The sequence below is a fragment of the Narcine bancroftii genome, chromosome 5, assembly GCF_036971445.1.
Source record: "Narcine bancroftii isolate sNarBan1 chromosome 5, sNarBan1.hap1, whole genome shotgun sequence".
Classification (NCBI taxonomy): domain Eukaryota; kingdom Metazoa; phylum Chordata; class Chondrichthyes; order Torpediniformes; family Narcinidae; genus Narcine; species Narcine bancroftii.
Window position 1 is genome coordinate 112297958 of NC_091473.1, and position 24351 is coordinate 112322308.

The 24351-nt window shown below is 41.1% G+C and overlaps 1 protein-coding gene across 2 annotated transcripts in view; it reads left to right on the forward strand.

Moving 5' to 3' along the window:
- The window catches only part of plpp3 (phospholipid phosphatase 3), a 169454-nt gene extending 146571 nt beyond the window's left edge, over positions 1-22883 (forward strand). For both annotated transcript variants that reach the window (XM_069938791.1, XM_069938792.1), the window contains exons 5-6: positions 4957-5133; positions 21922-22883. In XM_069938791.1, the coding sequence (XP_069794892.1) occupies positions 4957-5133; positions 21922-22041 (297 nt within the window). In that variant the 3' untranslated portion in view covers positions 22042-22883. The remainder of the gene's footprint in view (positions 1-4956; positions 5134-21921) is intronic.
- The last annotated feature ends 1468 nt before the right edge of the window (positions 22884-24351 follow it).

Sequence of the window (24351 nt, forward strand, 5' to 3'; positions counted from 1 at the left end):
TATCCGTGGAGAGGTTACAAACTGGATTTGAAATTGGTTATGTGGGGGAATGGTAGTGGATAGTTGCTTCTCAGACTGGACTAGTGGTTTGCCCCAGGGATTGGTGCTGGGACCATTGTCGTTTGTTGTCTATATCAATGATCTGGATGATAATGTGGCAAATTAGATCAGCAAATTTGCTGATGACACAAAGATTGGAGGCATTGTGGACAGTGAGGAAGATTTTCAAAGCTTGGAGAGGGATCTGGACCAACTGGGAGAATGGGGCAAAAAATGGCAGATGGAGTTCAATGCAGACAAGTGTGAAGTGTTGTTTTTTGGAAGGGCAAACTAAGGTAGAACATACACAGTAAATGGTAGGGCACTGAGGAGTGCAGAGGAGCAAAGAGATCTGGGAATACAGATACATTGTTCCCTGAAAGTGGCATTGATGGTGGACTGGGTTGTAAAGAAAGCTTTTGGCATCTTGGCCTTTATAAATCACAAGTATTGAGTATAGTTGTTGGGACATTAGGTTAAAGTTGTTTAAGATGATGGTGAGGCCAAATGTGGAATGCTGTGTGCTGTTCTGGTCACCTAACTACAGGAAAAGAATATCAATAAGATTGAAAGGGTACAGAGAAGATTTATGAGGATGTTGCTGGGTCTTCAGGAGTTGAGTTACAGGGAAAGAAAGGTTAGGACTTTATTTCTTGGAGTGAAGAAGAATAATAGGAGATTTGATAGAGGTTTACAAGATTATGGGAGGTATAGGCAGTGGATGCGAGTAGCCTTTTTCCACTTAGATTGGGGAAAAGGTTTAGAGGGAACATTAGGGGAAGTTCTTCACTCAGAGAGTTGCGGGAATGTGGAATCAGCTGCCATCTGATGTGGTGATTGTGCGCTTGATCTTAAATTTTAAGAATAAATTGGATAGATACATGAATGGGAGATGTCTGGAGGACGATGGATGGGAGCAGGTCAATGGGACTAGTGGAATAATGGATGGCAAAGACTAGAAGGGCTGAATAGCCTGTTTTTTGTGCTGTAGGGTTCCATGGTCAGGAGTTGATTCCAGGGATGAAGGGGTTGGCATATGAGAATAGGTTGAGGCATCTGGAACTGTACTCGCTGGAGTTTAGAAGAATGAGTGAGGATCTTATAGAAACCTATACAATTATGAAAGGCATAGATGAGATTGAGGTAGGTAAATTGCTTACATTGGTAGCATTGGTAGGGGAGACCAGATCTAGGGGACATAGTCTTAAGATTTAGGGTAGTAAATTTAGGACAGAGATGAGGAGGAATTGCTTTTCCCAGAGTAATTCATTGAAGCAGCGGAGGTGACCTCTGTAAATATATTTAAGACAAAGTTGGATTGATTCCTACATTGTAAGTGAATTAAGGGATATGGGGGAAAGGCATGCAGGTGAAGCCATGATCACATTGAACTGAAGGCTTGATGGGCTGGATGGCCTAGTCCTGCTCCTATTTCTTTTGTTCTTATGTCCTTACTGTTCTTCACAAATTCTTTGTTCCTTTTGATGTGTTCAAGACTAATTTTTACAAAATACATGTTTTGAGGGCTAAAATGTTCTTAATAAATGTATTACAGAAAATGTAGTTTTGAAGAGAATATTTCTGTTAAGCATGTAACAGAAAGAAAATAGAAAGTATGCACTTAACAGGCTCGTGCTTCAGAAAAGAAGAGGATTGTTCCATGGTGTGATAAATTTTGTGTGGTCCAGATCATGTTTTTTTTTAAAATTAAACGTTATCTATTTTATATGGACTTGAAACACTTCAACGATGTAAACAGGAATTGACTGTAAAAACCACTTTATAGTAAGATGTCAGAAATATCTGTTGCAGTTCTACAAATGGTATTTGCTTGCTTTAATACTACACATTGCACATGTTCCTTGGTACACCCAGGAACATCAAAACTCGAAGGTTATGGTCTCCAGTTTGGAATAATGCTAAATAATGTCCTTGGTGTTCTTGGAGTTAAATTTGAACAACGTTTCAGAACATTTCTGTCCCATTAACTATGAGTACTTCAAAGTGTGGTTTACAGTGATTAACATTTCCTTTAGAATTTATGATTACTTCAATGACATAGCTAAGGCTTGGCACTTCTTGCTTAAATTACGTGTTTGTTAATAAAGAATAATTAATCCAACCTGGTTTCTAATTCTGGCATCACCAACATCTGAATTGTATCTGAATATAATTTTGGAGATGTTTATAGAATGCATAAGAATGGAATGATCTGTCTCCAGGGTGAAACATTTTTGAAGCCAGAAGAATCTGTCATACACTCTGCAAGTCGGTCAGTCATGGAACTGATTAGTAGAGCAGAGATCTTGCCCAAAAATATGAGAAATTGTTTGGACGGGTGAGGAGGAGAAAGGAAAATGAATTATCAAATGAGGTGTGAATTATTTTCATGTAAGCAAAGACAATAGTAGAACACAGCACAGATGTATTCAGAGCTTGAACCATGAAAGTTATATCAACAACTCTTACCATGCATGCTACTTTCATAATAGTGTAAGACTCAACATGAAAACAATGGAGTCCTATATTTGATAAATATAATCTTGGTAACTGGATACACCAAGGCAGCCCTGGAACACCTGGGCAGCAACGATGCATACATTAGGAAGCTCTTTATCGACTACAGTTCGGCATTTAACACCATCATCCCCTCAAAACTGATCAGCAAACTCCAAGACCTGGAACTCAACGCCTCACTGTGGAATTGGATCATGGATTTCCTCACCTCCAGACCACAATCAGTGAAGATTGCCAAGAACTTCTCCTCCACAATCTCATTCAGTACTGGAGCACCACAGGGCTGTGTTTTTATCTTCATGCTCTACTCATTTTACACCTACGACTGTGTGGCTTGGTACGACAACAACACCATCTACAAATTTGCTGACGATACCACAATAGTGGGTTGTGTAAAGGAAGGGGATGAGTCAGCACACAGAATGGAGATTGAAAACTTGGCTGAATGGTGTACGAACAACAACCTTGCACTCAGTGTCACCAAAACTATGCAGCTGATTGTTGACTTCAGGAATGGAAAGCCAGAGATATATAATCCAGTGATCACTGGGGGATCAGAGGTGGAGAGGGTGAACAAATTTAAATTCTTGGGAGTCAATATCTTGGTGGATCTTCCCTGGTCCCAACATATCAATGGCATCATGAAGAAAGCACGTCAGTGCCTCTACTTCCTCAGGAGTTTGCGGAGGTTTGGTATGACACCAGAAACCCTTGCAATTTTCTACAGAGGTGTGGTGAAAAATGTGCTGTACAGCTGCATCATGGTCTGGTATGGGGACACCAATACCCCTGAACATAAAGCCCTTCAAAAGATAGTGGACAAAGCCCAGGACATCACAGGTAAAACTCTCCCCACTATTATCTATAGGTAACCCTGCTGTCAGAGGGCATCAGCAATCATCAAAGACCCACACCACCCAGCACATGCTCTGTTCTCACTGCTGCCATCAGAAAAGAGGTATAGGTGCCATAATAATTGCACCACCAGGCTCAGAACAGACTGTACTTTATTGATTTTCTTTTGTTCTCTCTGTATTGCAGTCAGTTTGTTTACATTCATTATTTGTTTACAGTTCTTTTATTTCTCCATGTGTTTACCCTATGTACAGTTTATTTTTTTCTTTACCAATCAGTGGTAATTCTGCCATGTCTGCAGAAAAGGAATCTCAGAGTTTTATATGAAGTCATGTATGTATGCTGACAATAAACCTGAAATCTGAATCTGAAATCTGAATAGCAGGAGGAACATTTGAATTAGGGGGGCACAGTGGTGTAAATAGTACATAGAGACCTGGGTTCAATCCTAATCTTGGGTGCTGTGTGTATGGAGTTTGCATGTATTTCCTGTGACTGTGAGGGTTTCCTCCAGGTGCTTTGGTTTCTTCCCATTTTCCAAAGACATGTTGGCTGATAGGTTAATTGTAAAATGCCCCCTGTGTGTATGTGAGTGGTGGAATCTGGAGGGAATTTATAAGAATATCAGAAGACAAATAAATAAGTGGTATAAGATCTGAGCTCATGGTGCAAACTTGCAGATTGAAGGGCCTGTTTCTGTGCTGTATCTATTAATTAATGCTGTATCTGTTAATAGAATCTCTCTTTTGAGCTGCTTTCAATTAAAAAATAAGTGAATTCAGAAAAAATCTCGAACTACTGAGAGTAAATACAAATAAAATTAAAAAAAAAAAAATTAAAGGTTTGAAATATTATTTATCTTGATGAGTACACTATTGAATATCCAGCAAGTTATTTTGTTTTACAACAGCAGTATTCGTGCAAGATTTTTTTTAGTTTAAGTTTATTTGTCACATTATACTTGGTGCAGTGAGAAAATTTCTTGTGTGAGAATTCAATCAGGTTAACTTTACCATGCTTGGCTGGTGCAATGATTAGCGCAACGCCTTTACGGCGTCAGCGATTGGGACTGGACTGGGGTTCAAATCCGACACAGTCTGTAAGGTACGTTGTCCCTGTGTCTGAGGTGGGCTTTCTCTGGGGGCTCCAGTTTCCTTCCATCATTCAAAATGTACCAGGGGTGTAGGTTAATGAGGTGTAAATTGGGTGGCACAGATCCGTGGGTCGAAATGGCCTGTTACTGTACTGTATGTCTAAATAAAAAAAATAAAACATTTAAATTTAAAAAAAATTAATTCTTATAGCCATATAAATAAGAACAGGACTACAGATGCTAGAATTGGAGTTAAAACAAACTGCTGGAAGAACTCAGTGGGTAAGGCAGCATCAATGGAAGCAGAGGGATAGATGACATTTCAGCCTGAGACTCTACAGCAGTTTTATGTGTTTATTGTCTATTTTTAGGATTATGCTAAAATAATGACAAATGTTAGCAAAAGCAACACACACTTCAAAAACTGAATGCCCCTTTCTTTGTTTCTCCAGTTTTATCTACAGGCCCGTTTCACGTGGAGAGGAGGCCGACTCCTTCGACCCCTGCTCCAGTTCACACTGGTGATGATGGCTTTCTACACTGGCCTGTCTCGTGTCTCAGACCATAAACATCATCCCACAGATGTTTTGGCTGGCTTTGTGCAGGGAGCCCTGGTGGCCTACTTCATTGTAAGTATTATGTCATTGTATTTTACAATCTCTATAATTAAAAAAAAATTCTGTGTCCGAGAGTCTAAAGCAGCTCTTAAGTGGCCATGATTCAACAATTCAAATCTGACTTTCAACAATTGTAGCTCCCCGGGAACTGAAAACACAGGAAGTGTGGTGAGTGGGAATTATTATCTACTCTGGCTAACCTGCCAAAAAAAATTTCTATGAGAAAGCATTCATGTTTCAAAATGCATGCTTATCATTTTACAGTTTCTCTCATTTGAGGTTAGAATTGTATGGGAATGCACAGCTTCATTCAGTTAGTTCCAACACTATAACTTGTACTGGAACAGGGAGAAAAGCATTTCTAAGAAAAAGCCAAGCAGCAAAAATTAAAACCTTGTCTTCTGATCTGTTCTTTGGATTAGTTCTTAACATCAGGATATTGGTCTTCTGCATTCATCAATATCTTTCACTGTCTTGGTGGTAAAGCTTAAAATATTCAAAGGGTTGATTTTACTCAAAAAGTATAGCAAAATAGCAAACATTGTGATAATATTTGAATCCACATATCTCTTTGAACTAATTTACTTCAAGCCACTAAGCTATTCCATCATAGTAAAGACTTATATTAATTTTTAGGTGTATACAGCAAGGCATTGACTGTATTTTGAGCTAGTCCACTTAAACTATTAGAATCTGAGATTGGATAAAAAATATCTCGATTGAAGGTATACTTGCAGAATATAAGTGATTATAGTGTTTCAGTTACTGGCTGGAATGAGACACAAAATGCCCACTTTCATTAACATTCCACTACAAGAGAGATTGCTCTTCGCTGGAACTGCTGGAGGTGCCCAGGAAATGGCAGAAGTTCAATGCAAAGGCAAGACCATGAAAAAAAAGATTAGGACCATGGAATTGGCATTTAGATCAGTCATGTAAATTTCACAGCTACATGACATCTATTTCCTGTACAAACCCTGTGAATATTAAAAAAAAAACCAAAATGCTGGAGAAGCTAAGCAGGTCAAACAGTGTCCTTTATGTAGCAAAAGTAAAGATACGTAACTGCCGTTTTGGCCTTGAGCCCTTCATCAAGGTATGAGAGAATGCTGGGAGGCATCTGAACTAAAAGGTTATGTATTTCTACATGTGCTACATAAAGGACACTGTTTGACATGCTGAGCTTCTCCAGCATTTTGTACTTTTACTTCAACCACAGTGTCTACAGAATTTTGTGATTTATACCCTGTGACTATAGTAGCTGAGCTTTAACTTGAAGCATTTGCACAAATGTTATTGTTTGATGCATTGTTAGTATTGCAAGTACCCATGTGTCTACAAAAGAGCCATTTGGAATGAGGTGAAGTCCAGATTTTGTTGGCTGCTATCAGTTCCAACGAGCCATTGAACTCCTGAAAATGAAGACTGTTGACTCCAATAAGAGGTCTTTCTAATGCTGATTCCCAAAGGCAGCTAACTGGCTGAAAAAAAGAATGACGGGATTATGCATTGCTTGATTATTTTCATGTGACAGACTGGTTGAGGAATAAGTAGGTGACTGTTGAGAATGACACAACGGTTGTTATTACAGTATTTTGTACCTTATGCAGACCTCATTTATATAAATAGAACTTTAATCATAGAATTATTTAAGCACCAAAGGAGACTATTTGGGCATGGAAGTAAAACACAAAAATCTGCAGACACCGTGGTTGAAGTGAAAACTCAAAGCTGGAGAAAGTCAGCAGGCCAAGCAGTTCATTTGGGGATTGAGCCTGTTCTGCTTTCTAGTAAAAGAAATCCTGATCTCTTTGCAAGTCTTCCCCCCTACTATCCCCCCACCATCACCCTGCTAACTTTTTGCTTTAGTATTTACCTCATTCTTTTCTGAAATTGTGCATTATTTCCAACCAGGAATTCCAAATCATTGGTACAACCAAACCAAGCCAAATTAATGATGAGAGATTTTCTGTTCAAGCCAGTAATATTGTGTGATTTATCCTGCCTTGGATAAATTAATGAATTTATTAGTCAGAGGTTGACTGCACTGACCCAAAATGATGTGCCTCATTGGAATATACAGCTCAGACCTGTTGGGCTTAGATCTGGTAGCCAGATTCTACCATGATATATCACTCAGCAAGAGTTTTCACTCCCTGAATGTAACATTATTGTCATATCAGATTGGTTACAACCCAGTATCAAGGAACTAGTCATGATACTTTAATTTCTCATTTGCTTTCCATATATGAACCACTCTATTTAATCAGACGGTGGCAATTGGGACATAAAAGTTATCAATTAATCTTTTGGCTCTTGACTCCAGTAAGGCTGGATATCCCAGGCATTTGGGGATCAGGAGTATGAGGGAGAGGGAAAGGTAGAGAAAAAAGAGAGGAAAGCTCCTTCTGATCACTTTCAATGAACATGATCATATCTTCCTTTTCATCCTATCTCTGTGTAAGGGCACTGCCATGACCACAATGTCAAAATAAGAGCCCGAAAAATCCATGCTCCAAATCATATTTATTTAGCTGTGACAAAACCAGTGCAGACATCAATTGAGACACAAGAAGCTGCTAGTCTTGAGCAAACAAAGAGAAGCTAGAGGGCCTTGGCAGGTCAGGCAACACACACCGAGAGAAATGGACAGTCAACATTTTGGGTTGGGACCCTTTCTCATGTCTTGAAAAAGGGTCCTGGTTTGAGATGTCCCTCTTGGTTGCACCTGCTTCTCTTAGTTGATTCATCAATTTACCATTATTTTCAGTTATTCAAATGATACAATCACTACGTTTAAAGGACAAAGCATAGAACTATATAGACCTAATGTGGGCAATAGGATTAGTGTCAATGGATGTGAACCAGATTTCTTTGCTGCACAACCCTATGACATTGACATTGTGACACTAAATCTTTAATTAAGAATACAGTTGTTAATATAATTATTGAATAGCTATTGACAACCAGTTTCTAAAATTCTGGTGGCCTGTGGATTTTCTCTTGCGCCAACTTGTGTACCCTTAGACTATCTCAAGTTTTCAGCACTGGCTCCGAAGCATAGCTTTAAAAGATATTTGGCAACCACAAAGATTACTATTATAGGGTTTACTGATGAAAGAAGGTTACAGTATTTTGAGGAGGGGATCATTTGAAGATCTATAAACATATGGAAAATAATTAAGGCCAAAAAGTGTAATTTCACATCACAACATGTTTGGGATTATCCATACTGTTAAATTGGACAAGAGAAAGAGGAGAGTTAAAGTGCATATGTTTTTTTTTACTGTATCTCATTCTTTGATGCTAGAATTACTGTTTTATTATTTATAATTAGCAGGTTTGACTTACAAGACAAATTTTTTTACAGAGATTGTGGGTTTTTGACTATAATTTTTTGCCCATTTAATTCAAATGGAGAAAATAATGAAGGTTTTGGATACAGAAGTAGAAATATTTGATGATAACTAAGGAGAAAGATGTACTTTCAGTGATCATCAGGGTAAGGGTTCTCCATCCCAGCTTCACCACAGCTTGTGCAGCAGACTGGAATGTAGCTCAATGACTGAAGTGATACTAAGGTTTAAGGAATTGGATAAGCAAATGATGACAACTCAGCAATGCTGAGTTGTAGCCTCATATGGTCAGAGAACTGAAGCAAATATTCCAAAACCCTATTGTCTCTTAAAACCTAAAACGTTAACCCTCGTTTATGTTTCAGTACTTCGAGTAACTCAGAATCTCTCCTGATCGTTTAAAAAAAAAAGCATTAATAAAATACCAATTCTTTCTCATAATTCAGTTTGTTTGAACTGTTTGACTTTGGTTTATGGCGATTATGATTTCTGAGCACAAGGTTAATTTACAATTAACCAGAATTCAGACCACTTTTACAAATAAATTCGCCAATTGATAACAAAGGTCATTTCAATGATTCAGAATATTTTCATTTGTAGCTCATCAGATCCGGAATAAATGATGTATTCTTCCTGAAAGCATTTTGGCTGCTTAATAATGCCGTAGTAAGCTGTGATCTTTATCTTCATGTCTATCTCTGTTATACTAAACATGGCATTGTTCAACTGGAGCTGGGAGTTGTGAAAGCTGACTCAAGCATTTTTTCCACCCAGATGTTGGAAGGAAGCCCCATTATTCATAGCTGCATGTAATGATCATTTGCCATTCATTTAAAGACTATTTGATGGTTGCCACTACCTCAATAGACTAGAAAATAGCAAATTACATTTTGGTCTGAAATAATCCTAAATGCATTTTCTGCTTTTTGGGCAAATTGCTTGTTAAAAACAGTTTGCTTCATCTTTTCCATGGAATGGGACAATTAGACTGATTGATAAATTGTCCCATTTTTGTGGAGTGCTCCACTGTTCATTGCTCTGATTTCATGGGAAATTTAGATTTAAGAAAAGCACATTATGTAATTGAGGTACTAAACATACCTGCTGTTCAGTATGTATTTCTGAATGTAATCAATCATGTGCAGAGAGGTTAAGCTTGCTTACAACAAATGATATAATACCTTTGATGCCACCTGCAAAGCTTAAGATAGAATTCAGTCTTGGTAGATTGTAAAGTAGATTCTCCTCACTTTGATGCAGTATCTAGCTCACCAAACAGTAGATCTGTGACTTTCAAATTGATAGCATTTACAGTACACAAACTTTTAGGGATGTCTTGGAATCACAAAATTTGAGCAAATATTAGAATGCCATGTAGATGAAGGTGAGAGTTTAAACCGATGTTAATAATTTTCAAATTATTTACACAGAACATAGAACTGAACAGAACAGCACAAAAACAGATCTTTCGGCCCATGTCTCTGCACCTAATATAATGTCCAAATCAAACTAAGACTCTGCTGCCTGCACTTTATATTAAAAAAAAGTCAATTTTGATGTGCAGCCTGGTAACAGGACCTTCCGGCCATAAGCCCATGCTACCGAAATATAAAGGTTTTTAAAGGGTGGGAAGAAACTGGAGCACCCAGAGGAAACCCATGCAGGCATAGGGAGAATGTACAAACTCCTTACAGACAGCGCTGGTTTCAGACCCAGGTCGCTGGCACTGTTATAGCTAATCACTTTGTTAACCATGCTGCCCATTGATAGATATCATTCCATCCCCTTCATATTCAGGTGACTATCTCAAAGCACCTTGAATGCTACTTGTAGAGCTCGTCGAAAGAATCAAAGACTTGTTGATCCAAACCAAGGCTTTTATTAGCAAAAGACAGGAGCTCTTCACAGGTGGCCGACCAGTCCGGAATCATCCGACCTGGCTAGGGACACAACCCTTTAAGGCCCAGACAGTAGGCACAGTAGGCATGGCTTAGCTCTCAGCCAATCGCTGTAAACTATATACACTATATACATTGATGATAGATCTGTACTATCACATTCACCCCTTCTTGGAGAACTGACCCTGGAAAAAAAAACAAAACAACGAGGGAGAGAATGAAAGGAAGGGGTAGGTTAAGGACTGTAGAGGTCAGGGGGTCTGACCATCCGGCATGACTGCCATGGTGCCGGGATTGGGGTCGCTGGAGTGGTGTCGCCAGCGGGCTCCTCGGGTGTGACCGCTCCTTCGCTCTATTCCCCAGTTGTGTTGTCGGCAGGGTGGCCCGGGTCATTGGGGTGCTGATGGTCCTTCTGTTGCGGCACGGGGCCTGGGGAATAAAGAGTTGGGGAAGGTTGGGTTGGGGGGTTTGCTGGGTCTACCGCGTCCTGAGCTAGGTCCCGTACCGAAACAGTGTCCTCCTGCCCATCTGGGAACTCAACGTAGGCGTAATGCGGGTTTGCGTGGAGTAGAGTCACTCGGTCGACCAAGGGGTCATTCTTTGAGTGCTGGACGTGGCGTCGCAAAAGGATGGGGCCAGGGATGGTGAGCCATGCCGGTACAGTGGTTCCTGATTCGGATTTCCTCAGGAAAAGGAACATCCTTTCGTGGGGGGTGGCATTTGTTGCGGTACATAGGAGAGAGCGGATGGAGTAAGGCACTAGTGAGAACCTCCTGCCAGTGAGAGGTGGGGAGACCTTTAGACCGGAGAGCCAGTGTAACCGCTCTCCATATGGTGGCATTCTCCCTCTCGACCTGGCCGTTACCGCATGGGTTATAGCTTGTGGTCCTGCTTGAAGCGATACCACACTCCAGAAGGTACTGTTGCAGCTCTGCGCTCATGAATGAGGACCCCCTATCACTGTGGATGGAATTGGGGTACCCGAAAATGGCGAAAATACTGTGAAGAGCCTGTATCACTGAGGTGGCAGTGGTGTCTGGGCAGGGCTCAGCGAACGGGAAGCGGGAGTACTCGTCGATGGCCGTAAGGATGTAGTTGTTATGGTTGGTCGACGGTAGAGGCCCCTTAAAGTCTATGCTAAGACGCTCGAAGGGGCAGGTGGCTTTGATAACGTGGGAGTTATCCGGACGGAAGAAGTGGGGCTTGCATTCAGCGCACACCGAACAGACTCGGGTCATGGAGCGGATCTCCTCAACTGTGTAGGGTAGGTTGAGCGCCTTCACAAAGTGGGCAAACCTAGTGACCCCTGGATGACAGAGCACCTCATGGAGTTTCTGTAGTCTATCCATCTGTATGCTGGCGTACGTCCCCCTGGAGAGCACGTCAGGCGGGTCGTTGAGCTTACCAGGCCGGTACAGGATGTCATAGTTAAAGGTGGAGAGTTCGATTCTCCATCTGGTGATTTTGTCGTTTTTTTATCTTACCATGCTGGGTGTTGCTGAACATGAAGGAGACCACGCGTTGATCAGTCAACAGTGTAAAGCGCCTCCCAGCGAGCTAATGTCTCCAACGACGCACCGCTTCAACTATGGCCTGGGGCTCCTTCTCGATTGAGGAGTGTCTACTCTCTGGACCCTGGAGGGTTCTGGAGAAGAAGGCTACAGGCCGACAGGCCTGGTTCAAGGTGGCTGCCAGGGCAAAGTCGGATGCATCGCTCTCGACTTGAAACGGGACAGACTCATCGATCGCGTGCAGCATCGCAGCGGCGATGTCGGATTTGATTCGATCGAAAGCCACTCTGGCTTCGGTCGAGAGGGGATTGGAGGTGGTCTTGATAAGAGGACACGCCTTGTCGGCGTAGTGTGTTTCCCATTGGGCGTAATACGAGAAAAGGCCCAGGCAGCGTTTGAGCGCTTTCTGAATATGGGGGTGGGGGGGCGGGAGTAAGTCCATTATGGGACGCATGTGGTCAGGATCTGGCATGACTATCCCGTTCTCCACCATGCAACCTAGAATAGCGAGTCATGTGGTCCGGAAGACAAACTTGTCCAAATTGTAAGTCAGGTTCAGCCGACGGGCAGTTTGAAGAAATTTGTCTAGGTTGGCGACGTGATCCTGCGAGTCGTGGCCGCAGATGGTGATATTGTCCAGATACGAGAAGGTAGCGGTTAGCCCGTTCTGGTCCACCATCCGGTCCATTTCCCGCTGGAAGACCGCGACACCATTTGTGACCCCGAATGGTACACTGAGAAATTGATATAGCCACCCATTCACTTCAAAGGCCGTTAATGGTCGGTCCTCACAGCGGATCGGGAGCTGGTGGTAGGCCGAACGTAAGTCAATGGTGGAGAATATGCGGTATTGGGCGATCTGGTTCACTACATCTGTGATGCGTGGCAGGGGGTACGCATCCAGGAGCGTGAAGCGGTTAATGGTCTGGCTATAGTCGACCACCATCCGTAGTTTTTCCCCGTTCTTGACAACCACCACCTGGGCTCTCCAGGGACTTGAACTGGGTTCGATGATGCCCTCATCCAGCAATCTACGCACCTCACTCCAAATGAATTGCCTGTTTTCGTAACTATATTGCCGACTTTTGGTGGCCACAGGCTTCCAGCCAGGGGTGAGGTTTGCGAAGAGTGCTGGCGGGGCAATCCGGAGTGTGGAAAGGCCGCAGGATTGGCCCCGGGGCATGGAGGCGGGTTGCTTGGGTGCTTCGGGGGTGGGGCAATGGCAGACCGAGAGGGGGGCGTGGGGTCCCCCAAAGTGTAGGGACACCGTTCGAACTGACACTGAAAGTCTAATCCCAGCAACACTGGGGCACACAATTGGGGAAGGACGAATAATTTGAAGTGGGTGACCGTTACGCCCTGTACTTCCAGCGTGGCGATGCAATACCCCTTTATCCCGGTCGAGTGCGACCTCGTCGCTAATGATATTCTCTGGGTAGTGGGGATAATGTCAAGTCCCGAACGGAGGGCCAGATCTGGCTGGATAAAACTGTCAGTTGACCCAGAGTCAAATAAGCAATTAGTGTAGTGTCCATGCACTTTAATCAGTTCCATTGCTCTGGTGAGGGGATGAGAGCATTGCTGGTTTAGTGTTATTGAAGCAGTTGACAGGGGAGTTCCGCATGATGATGTCGCGCAAAGGGATGATGTCACGCAACGGGATGATGTAATAGATGTAGTCAACGCTGGAGGAGCAAGTTGGAGGACCTCCCGGAAGTGCTGTTGTGGCAGCGTCGGCGGATGAAAGGTAAGTAGTGGGGTTTGTAGTTGCTCACGGTTGGCGGTGGGTAGGGCGGCGGTCGGGCCCCGGCGGTCGTCAGCGATGGACGCTAGGGTGAGTACCTGGTTGGCCGCGGTGGGTCCCCAGTCGGTCATGGTGGCCGCATCAGCGATGGCGTAGGCAGCGGCAGACGGGGAGCGGGCAGCAGCAGCAGTAGCGTTGGCTGCGGGGGTGGCTGTGGCGGCGGCAGCAACAGCGGTTGCCACAGTCGAGACCGAGGCCGGGTCAAGTGTTCCGTACGGGGGCGAGAGGAGGGCCAACACCATGGTTGCGAGGGTGGGCTGCCCCTTCCAGGTTCGGCGTCTCCGTGACGTCAGGCGTTGCCGTGCAGGGGAGCCCTCGCTCTCATTGGACGAGAACTCTGGGGAAGAAGAGTTTGAATGGGATAGTGGTGGTTGGGCTTCACACGAGGCACTGTGTTTGCCGGCGGCCATTTTAGACCTACAGACTGCAGCAAAGTGGCCCTTTTTAAGGCACTTCTGGCACCTGGCTTTTCTTGCTGGGCACTGGGAACTGCTGTGCTTGTTCCTCCCGTAGAAATAACATTTTGGGTTTGCAGTGGGCAGTGTAGCAGCAGGTGACAGGCCGTCAGTATCTTGGGGGGGTGGTAGGGTAGAAGGGCACTCTACTCACATCAGAACGAGGGGTCCAGTCCCTAGAGAACTCGTTTGACTTTAAGGCTGCATCCTCCATTGTGATTGCAATCCGGGCCACGTCCTCTAGTTTTTCTACCCCTTGTTTGAGCAAGCGCAGCCTCACTTCGTTCGATCGGCCACATAGGCATCCCGGACGAGATCATTTGTGATCTCGGCAGCAGTTTTGTCCACGCAGTTACAGTCCTTGCCCAACGCCTTTAATACTTGTAAATATGCCCTGCTGGACTCGCCGGGCTGTTGCTTCCTCGACGCAAGCACGAGCCGGGCATGAACTCTGTTCATTGGTTGATCATACAGTTCCTTCAGTTCCTTTATGGCTGCGGTGTAAGTGGTCTCATCCTGGATGTTCTCATAGACTCTCAAGGACACCATAGATAGCAATGCTGTTAGACGCTGGTTATCCTCCTCTACCTGAATGAATCTCAGGAAGTTTTCAAAGTTCAGCAGCCAGAACTTAAAGGCTTTGAAGGCTGTAGCTGACTGTGGGTCGATATCAAGTTTTTCTGGCTGAGTTAAACGCTCCATCCCTTTCAAAAAAAATTATTTTTGCTAATAAAATTGTAGAGTTCGTCGAAAGAATCAAAGACTTGTTGATCCAAACCAAGGCTTTTATTAGCAAAAGACAGGAGCTCTTCACAGGTGGCCGACCAGTCCGGAATGATCTGACCTGGCTAGGGACACAACCCTTTAAGGCCCAGACAGTAGGCGTGGCTTAGCTCTTAGCCAATCGCTGTAAGCACAGTCTAGATACTGTAACTATATACACTATATACATTGGTGATAGATCTGTACTATCACACTACTATTACATCTGCTTCCACCACTAATGCTGGCAGCCTGTTCCAGGTACATATTTTCTCCTCACATCTCTCTTAAAGTTCCTTCCCATCACCTTAAAAGCATATCCTCTTGTATACCCCAGGGTAAAGATTCTTACTGTCCACCCTATCAATGCCTCTTATAATTTTAAAAACCTCTGACAGATTCCAACCTCTTACACTCCAGAGAAAACAACCCAAGTTTGTCCAATTTCTCCATGCCCTCTAAACCAGGCTACATCAAGGTAAATGTATGTGCCCTTTCCAAAGCTTCCATATCTTCCTGCAGTAGGGTGACCAGAATTGCACACAGTATTCCAAGTATTTGGCCTGACCAAAGTTTTGTATAGCTGCAACATGACTTCCTTACTTTTATACTCAATACCCTGCCTAGTGAAAGAAATCATCCCGTGTGCCTCTATCTATTCGCGTGGCCACTTTAAATGAGCTATGGACCTGGACCCCAGATCCTTCTGTGCATCAATGCTTTTAAGAATCATGGCCATTCACTCTATACATTCTCATAACATTTAACCACTCAAAGTGCAACACCTCACACCTGAGTGCCCAGAAACACAGGAAGTAGTGAACATAGCGAAGTCTATCACAAGCTCTGATCACCCATCTATTGAAGACTTCTTTGTGAGATGCTGCCTCAAGTAGGCAGTCAGCAACATAAAGGGCCCCCATCACCCTGGTCACAACCTCTTCTCATTGTTGCCTTCGGGAAGATTGCACAGAAGGCTGAAGTCCAGCACCTCTAAGTTCAGGAACATGTTTTTTTCCACTGGCTGTCAGCTTCTTGAACCTCCCCTTACTACACTGGTCAGAAAAGCAGCCAAGATATTAAAAGACTCATCCCATCCTGACCACACTCTCTCCTCTTCCTCCCACCATCAAGAAGAAGATTCATGAGTGTGACATTATCCACACCAGTTTGAAGGACTATTTCTTTCCTGCTTTTATCAGACTCCTGAATGAACTTTAAAGAAGGAAAATGATATTACATTTATTCTGCACCAACTGATCTCTCCATGTAACAATCCACTTTTGTATTGTGTGTGACTTGTTGTACTATATATAAACTGTTTAAGTCGTGTGCTTGCAAAATAACCTTTATCACTAAACCTTGGTACATGTGAGAACAAACATGAACTTGAACTCCTAGTCTCAGGACATTGGTGCAGGAGTTTCTTCGGGACATCTCCCAGCCTCCTTCAGTTGCTTCTGACCATCAAAAAGATGGGGATGCAGGGGGCGTGGCAAGATGGCTTCTGACCATCAAAAAGATGGGGATGCAGGGGGCGTGGCAAGATGGCTTCTGACCATCATAAAGATGGGGATGCAGGGGGCGTGGCAAGATGGCATAGCGTCTAGACGTGTAATCTTGACCTCTCTGGCCGGACTTTTAAGTACCTGTTTTTTAACCCTTTGTTTTCAAGTTTAAACTTCTTAAATTTTAGTTCAAAGTATTAAGGAATTATTATGGCTATTAATGGTAAAAAGATTAAACCTCAAGTGCAGAAGTTACATTTTCAAAGTACTGAAGATTTGGGGCCTAAACAACTTGCTACAGCCTCAGGTTCAATTTCTTCAGTGCCTAAACTACAAAGCTTGCCTGTGGGAGCTGGAAAAAAAATGTCTACTACTCACCAAATGAAGGATAGCACTGGAATTACCCATTCTCTGGAAGAAGGTGCGTGTTCCCATGTAGTGGATCCCGATTCTAGCAGCCTGCCGATTTTAATGGCGGGAGCACGCAGGAAGACGACTCCATTGTCTGAAAGGCTTCAGGCAACACTCCAACCGAGACATCGATTTCATCTGTGATTTTTTGGAAAAACAACAGCTGTGGGGGGAGGCCAGCATCAACCCCCTGAGGAAGTTGGGGTGCCATAGCTGGGAGTCCAGACCTGCAGTAAGACTGTTAAAATGCCTGTTGTTGAGTTGCAGCAGGATCTACAATTACCTGGTTCTGCCACTACGTCAGAGAAAGCAGGGCTGAGCTTTTCTGAATTACAATGTTACAAGTTAATGCTGTCATTCAGCCTATAATGAATGAGTTGGCTCAAAGGATAAGTTCAGAATTGAATATAGTTAAAACACGTGTAGAAGCATCTTGTGAAGATTTTTTAAAAATTCAGTCTGCTTTTTTGGAATGTCAACAACAAGTGGCTTCTAATACAAAAAGTGTTGAAGGTTGGTTGAAAATCCGTTATAGAATTGCGAGAATGTGAGAAGGAGTTAGAGAGGAAAATAGATTATTTGGAGAATCAAAGTAGAAGGAATAATGTGAAAATTGTTGGTTTGCCAGAAGGTATAGAAGGACAAGATCCTCTTCGTTTTTTTTACAGATTGGATCCCACAAGTATTAGGGCAAGAATTTTTTTCTGAAGGCTTGGTATTGGAAAGAGCTCACAGAACTTTAAGGAGATCACCTTTACCTGGTTAGCCACTGAGAGTGGTAATAATTCGAGTTTGAATTATTTGGATAGAGAAGTATAGAGAAGTAATACTTGGACTGGCGGTGCAAAATGCGAGAAAACGACAAACTCCGTTATTGATTCAGAATAGCAGAGTTTTTTAATCCTGATTTGAGTCAAGAGGTTATTCAACGTCGATGTCGATTTAATCCAGCTAAAGAAGTTTTGTGGCGTAAAGGTTATGTCTACTTTTCGCTATCTGGCAGTGTTGAAGGTGTTCCATGGAGACTATCAATCTCGGTTTTTTGAGGATGATCATGAAGCAATGATTTTTGCTGATTCATTGCCAGATATAAGAGGACAAAGACGTAGACCACCATTGTCTCCTAAAGAAAAACCTGGTTGTTCTGGAAATGGAAGAAATGGTAGAAATGGGAAAAACGGGAATGGAAAGAGTCCAACTTCTTTTGAAATGGGATCTCCGAATTTGGAACTTCTTGGATGAATAGTAGAATCTTCTTATTCTTATTTTACTTTTTAATGTTATTATGATATTTTGAGATTATTTTTTTTGTTTGGCTGGGGAGGAAGAGATTTGTTCTAGGTTCTATTAATCATCAGTCACTGGTGGGTGATCCACACCCAAATTTTGTTTAGGGATTACTATCTTTTGGTACTTTTTTTTGGGGGGGGGAGGTCTTTTGTTAATTATTATTTTTTCTTATTTTTTTATTTTTATTTTATCTAGCTTTTATTTTGTGTTTTTTTTTCTCCTATTGGAGGGCCTATATACGATGATTTGAGTTTTTATATGAAGATATTATTGGTCTTTAGTAATATCAGTAGATATGTTAAAGTTGAGGTTTGCTACTTTTAATGTTCGAGGTTTAAACGGTTTGATTAAGCGTAATGATGAGGGACAGCTATGGTATTGATAAGAATTTTTTGGTTTTTTATTTTTAAATTTGATCTTTGGTAAAATGTGTGTTTGGTAGTGATATGATTTTATTTGAAATGATTAAATTTGAGACTTTTCTTATGAAGGTACCAGAGAAGGGTTATATTTCATTCATGTATTAAATATCATAGGATGGTATGGATAAAAAGGGTTGGGATAAATTCAAATCTGTATAAGATTAAAATACCTTTAGATCTGATAGTATCTTTATTGGGTAGTTTGCAACCTCTGAAAGGTTTGGGATTAGATAAATTTCAACTTCCTTTTGTATATTTAGCATTATTTGTAGAGAAAAAATGTATTGTTAGTATGTGGAAAGATACAAATATGATTGATATTAATAGATGGCATAATGAGAGGATACACTGTTTAATAATGGAAAAAATTACATATGTTTCGCGTGATAAGTATAGCTTTTTTATTAGTAAGTGGTTGTTATATTCAGAATATTTACATTTTGATTTATGTTGATTAGATTTTAATATGTATGTTTAATTTTTCCTTAATTTTTTTTCCTTTTTTTATGACTCTCCTTAGGAGAGCTGGCTGAAGGGGGGGGGAGGGGGGTTCTTTTTTTTCTTTCTTTTTAAATTTTTTTTTCTATAAAATATAACGTTCATGTTTTTGGTTTATTGTTGTATATGTTATTTACTATCTGTATTTTGAACAAATAAATAAAGTTTAAAAAAAAAAGAAATGGGGATGCACACTTAAGATTTCACACTGGTGAATTCCATTTTAGCTCCTTAGATAACAAGGCAGTGTATGCATATGTGTAACAAGACTAAAGTAGCATTTGACCAGAGGCTGATAACTGACAAGAAATATTCACCCCAGGTGCCAGGCATTGATCCTATTCATTGAGAGAAATTAAACACATATCCTTGATATTCAAAGATGGTACCACCACTGAGCACCCCACTATCCACATCCAAGTAATCACCATTGATTTTAGATGTAACTGGATCCATCGCATAGAGTCTTTAGCTGGAGGAGCAGACCAGATATCCTAGGGTGAATGATTTACCATCTGATTTTCCCAAACATTTTTAGCATCTTGAAGGCACACGTGAAGAGTGCGATTGAGTACTCTCCACTTGTTTGGAAGAGTGGAGCTGGAACAACACTAAGAAAGCCAAAACCCTTCAGGGCAAAGCAGATGATTTGAATGGCACCAATATTTTCCCCCTTCACTACTGGTGCATCCTGACGTCAATGTGTAGAATCTATAAAATACACAACAGTTACTTGCTATTACATTGCTAGCACATCCCAAGCTCCCAACCTCTACTACAATGAAGGATGTAATAGAGGCTACATTCTCTACTACAGTAAAAGGGAGCAGTCAAATGGGAATATCACTGCCTGCAAGTTCTCCTGCATATTCTGACTTAGAAATATATCACCATTTCATTGGTGTGGAGGCATCAGTATCGTGCAACCTAAACTGCTATATTTCAAATAGGTTTTCAGCAACATCCTACTCAAAGGCAGTTGGGAATGGACAATGAATAATGTTCATTCGAGCAATGACCACATCCTGGAAAATTATGAAATTAGAGATTTAGAGTGGGTCTTCAATCTGCAATCTTCATGCTTAGGCAGAAGAGGACAAATGGAAGTTTACTGACCTTACGAAAGTGAGCATGTGGGCATCAGAAGTTTATCTTGATTGGATTATCGTTATGTAAATTCAGATCAGTCTGAGGTCATGGCCAGGGATGAGAATGAAAATCTGTTGCAAACTGAATAGAGTAAAGCCCCTGGTATCCTGCACCTATGGGGATTGGTAGATGCTGGAGAAGTGAATTTTCTGGTTGATTGAGACTTGCATGATTGGCGAGCTAATGGCAAGACGTGCCAATTTTAAACTTTTTTATTTAACTATTAACAGTATTTTCTGCAATTATTTTGCTTATTGTTTGAGGCTGCTGGTTGCTTGAATTCTGGATAACAGGGGTTTTACTGTATATGACTTCCAAATCTCTTCCTTTACAAAGACTGTAACTTGATTCCCTCTGTCTTAATGCCAAGAAGGTTGGGTTCACCCACAAGGCAGACCAAATTTTTGGAAGATTTTAATAGAGGATAAATATAATGCCTTTGATATTTCCAATATTTTGTTGTTGGAAAATATTATTAAACACACTATGTATTTTATAAGTATGCACAATGGTTGCAGTTTTCCTGGGGGGAAAAATACTGCTTTGTCCCTAAAGTTTTGCTTTGAAGCAATAAAAATTTCCTGTCAGACCAGTGCCCTTCAAAATTTCCTGTTCCCTTGTGGCCTCCAGGGATTAAAGGGTGTTGTACAACCCTGATGATGTAATTGGACAGCCAGGAAGTGAGTTTCATATTGCATCCGCTCATTGACTGTCTCTGGCAGCTGTGCCTTCATTCCTCAAACTGCTTTTTGGTGTGGTGAGAATTGACAAAATGGACTCGGGCTGGAGATTCAGCTATCGGTCTCTGAAACATTCATTTTCTTCAATTAAAAGAAAACACGCTTTGCTAAATATCCCCCTCCCTTTTAAATTATTTTCAAACATTGCTGCATTTATAGAGAAAATTGAAGGCTTCCATTTTTATAGCCCCACTGTTCATGATTTCAGGATAAGGCTTTTACAATCAATTATACATATTTGAAGTAGAGCTGTTATCCATGAGGCATCAAATATTTACAGTAAAAGGTAATGATAATATGCAGGACATTTAGCCTATTCAGCATTGTGCCTGACAATAGGAGGCAATTAATGTGGTTCATGTGTAGTGATGGGACTGGTGCTTCTGATGACAGAGGGAAGCAGCAAAAGAACCAGGTTCTCTTCAAACGTTTATAGCATCATGTACAAGCAGCAAAAAATTGCTCTTGTGCAATCTACCTTCAAGCAAAAACAGTGCAGAAAACAGTCACTAATATTACCAAACTAATGCAATCTCAAAATATAATTATCTTCATTCAGATGTTAAGAAATTATGGTGCAAACCTTTACCTTTTTGTCTGTAGCAGCAAATACAGTAAATACTTTGTGTGGTAACTGGGATACAAGAAAGAGATGAATATAACTCCTTTCCTTGTTGATGAGCTAAATGGGCATGGAACCAGAATTAATATAAAATACAATGCCTCGCTCACTTCAATTTAGCTCCTTTCACTCATGTTTGAACTAATTCAAGCAATTCATGACAGCATCATTTTCAATCTGACATCTGTAGTAAAAATTTTTACAGAAGTAAAAATAATGGATTCTGGCAGCAAAAAATAAATGCTGTTTATTTTATTTGTGATGTTTTTTATGAAGGTTTTATTTCTTTAAGATTTCTCCGTGCTCAGTGAAATTGAATGCAAAAATAAAGGTGTTTTTATGGTGCTCTAATCTATACCATTCTTAACTTGTAGGCATTCTATGTGTCCAACCTTTTCAAACCCAAGATGAAAATACCCCCTCCACCTGTGAGAAGAGAGATAATTACTCCTGTTGACATCATTGAGAGAAACAACCATCATGGGATGTGCTAATCGCCTTTGCAATATGGAAAACGTGTTGGAGCAGCAACAAATCAAAATGGACTGAAGCTGGTGCAGAAATCAAATGAGAAAATAGTGACTGCTGAACACCAAGTTTGCTGCTCTCTAATCTCATCAGACAGTAGAATGTAGGGGCAAAGACATTTTATCCACAATCATGTGGGGATCTGTACCACAGCAGCATTTTAATCAAACCACAAAGATTGCACAGAAGGCTTGAAAACTGTAAGCTTGTGAATTTGTTTTGAACTGGTCGAAGTTGGCCATGAATGAATGCATTTGTTCAACAAAAGAAAAAGAAACTTTATAATAAACATTACATGCAAAAACATAACAGTGGCTGTCTCATTGTAAGTGACAAGGACCACAGCAGCAAACTTTCATATTTTATATATAAATATATAAAAAAAACTAAAACAAGATAACTATGTAAAATATTATTTCTGAATCAGTCTTTTTTTAGATATTTTATCCACTGCAATTAAAACTGTTTATGTGTCTCGACCTGTGTTATTTACAAAGTGCTGCTTAAAAAAGCATTGATTTTTAAAAAAAACATTATTTTGTATGTAGTCAACTAAAATATTATAAGCTTTTGTGAGGTGGGGGAACAATGTCCGATAAAACTACAGCTAGAGCAACTTGCATCAATAATAAACATCGCAATCAGTCATTTGTTAGTACTTTATAGTTTTATGTTTTGTAAAAAAATGTTTAGCTTCAACCTATTTCTTGTAGCATTTGAATGTTAACATCTGGCTATTTTTCCTGATGTAATTAGCTCTATGTTTTGGTTATGTGCTTTTAAAATAAAACCTTTTCATGGACAGCAATCTACTCTCATTTTTCTTTCTGTTTAAAGTTCAACATTCAGATTTATTGTCAGAATACACACATACAACCCTGAGATTCTTTTTTCTGCAGGTCAGGGATAATTTCTAATTACCAGTAACTGTGAACTGTACTCAAGAAGGAAATGTATACAAAAGGAAGAAATGTAAGCAAACTGCCAATACAGAAAAGTACAGAGCAAACTAAGAGTCCTTAAACAAGTGTCTGAGTTGTTGTTAAGGAATCTGATGGTTGTGAAGCAGCAACGATTCCTGAACTTGGTAGTACAAGTCCTGTGGCACACATACCTCTCTCCTGCTAGCAGCAATGCTGATCTTCAATGATTGCTGCTGCTCTCTGATGGCAACGTTCCAGGTAGATGTTCTCGATGTTGGGGAGAGTTTTGCCTGGGATGCAGTGGGCTGTGTCCACTCCATTTTCACTCAACAGTAATGGTGCCCCCAGACCAGGCCATGATGCAGCCAGTCAGCACACTTTCCACCACACTTCTGAAAAAGTTTGCCGCCCAAGGTTTCCGATGACATTCCAAACTGCCGCAAACTCCTAAGGAAGTAGAAGCATTAATGTGCTTTCTTCATGATGGCATTAGTATAATGGGTCCAGGAAAGGTCTTCCAAGATAGCGAACCCCCCTCCCCACCCCAGAATTTAAATTTGCTCATCCTCTTCACCTCTAATCCCCAATGATCACTGGAATGTACACCTCTGTTTTTTCTTTCCTAAAGTCTACAGTCAGCATATTCAAACAAATTTTAACTTGATGTTATTTCCCTTTATTATTGAGAGGACCAGGAGCAATAAAATTTGACGTACTCCACTTAAGTCAGATTTCTCTTTGTTAGAGGCGAATAAAATGGAAGGTATTGTTTCTTGTACCTGGCCCTGATTTCTGGATTGGATACATCTCTTAATCACTGTGGCATTTTAAATATCAGATCATGATTTGCAGAACAGGGAGACATTAATTTTCCTGAAATTCACCCTCATCTGGTACAGCTAAGCGTGTAACACAGTCAGCTTAGGATCGCGTACTCTTCCATTGAAGTTTAGCTCCCCTGATTTTGGCAAAATGAATATCGGAGCCAGAGTTCAGCACACTAAAGTAATTCCATATACATCTAGTACAGTACTAAAAATTGAAAGTTAAATTTGAGGCACTTGTGGCCCAGCCAACAGTCCTCCTCCTGTCAACATAATCAAACCACATTGATTTAGTCATTCATCCTTAGGTGTGCAATATTAATGCACAATCACACAAAGCCATTCCTTTTTATTCTTCTCTTCCATCATTAATTTTTGTTGAATATGTCAATACACAGCATGGATTTTCTCGTCTTTGGGAAACTTGGCTCATTGCTGGAAGGTCTTAAGAAATACAAAGACAAAAGACACAATTATCTGATCCAGATGACATGGGAATGGTGGTGTTGCATCTCTATGTTGTGTCATC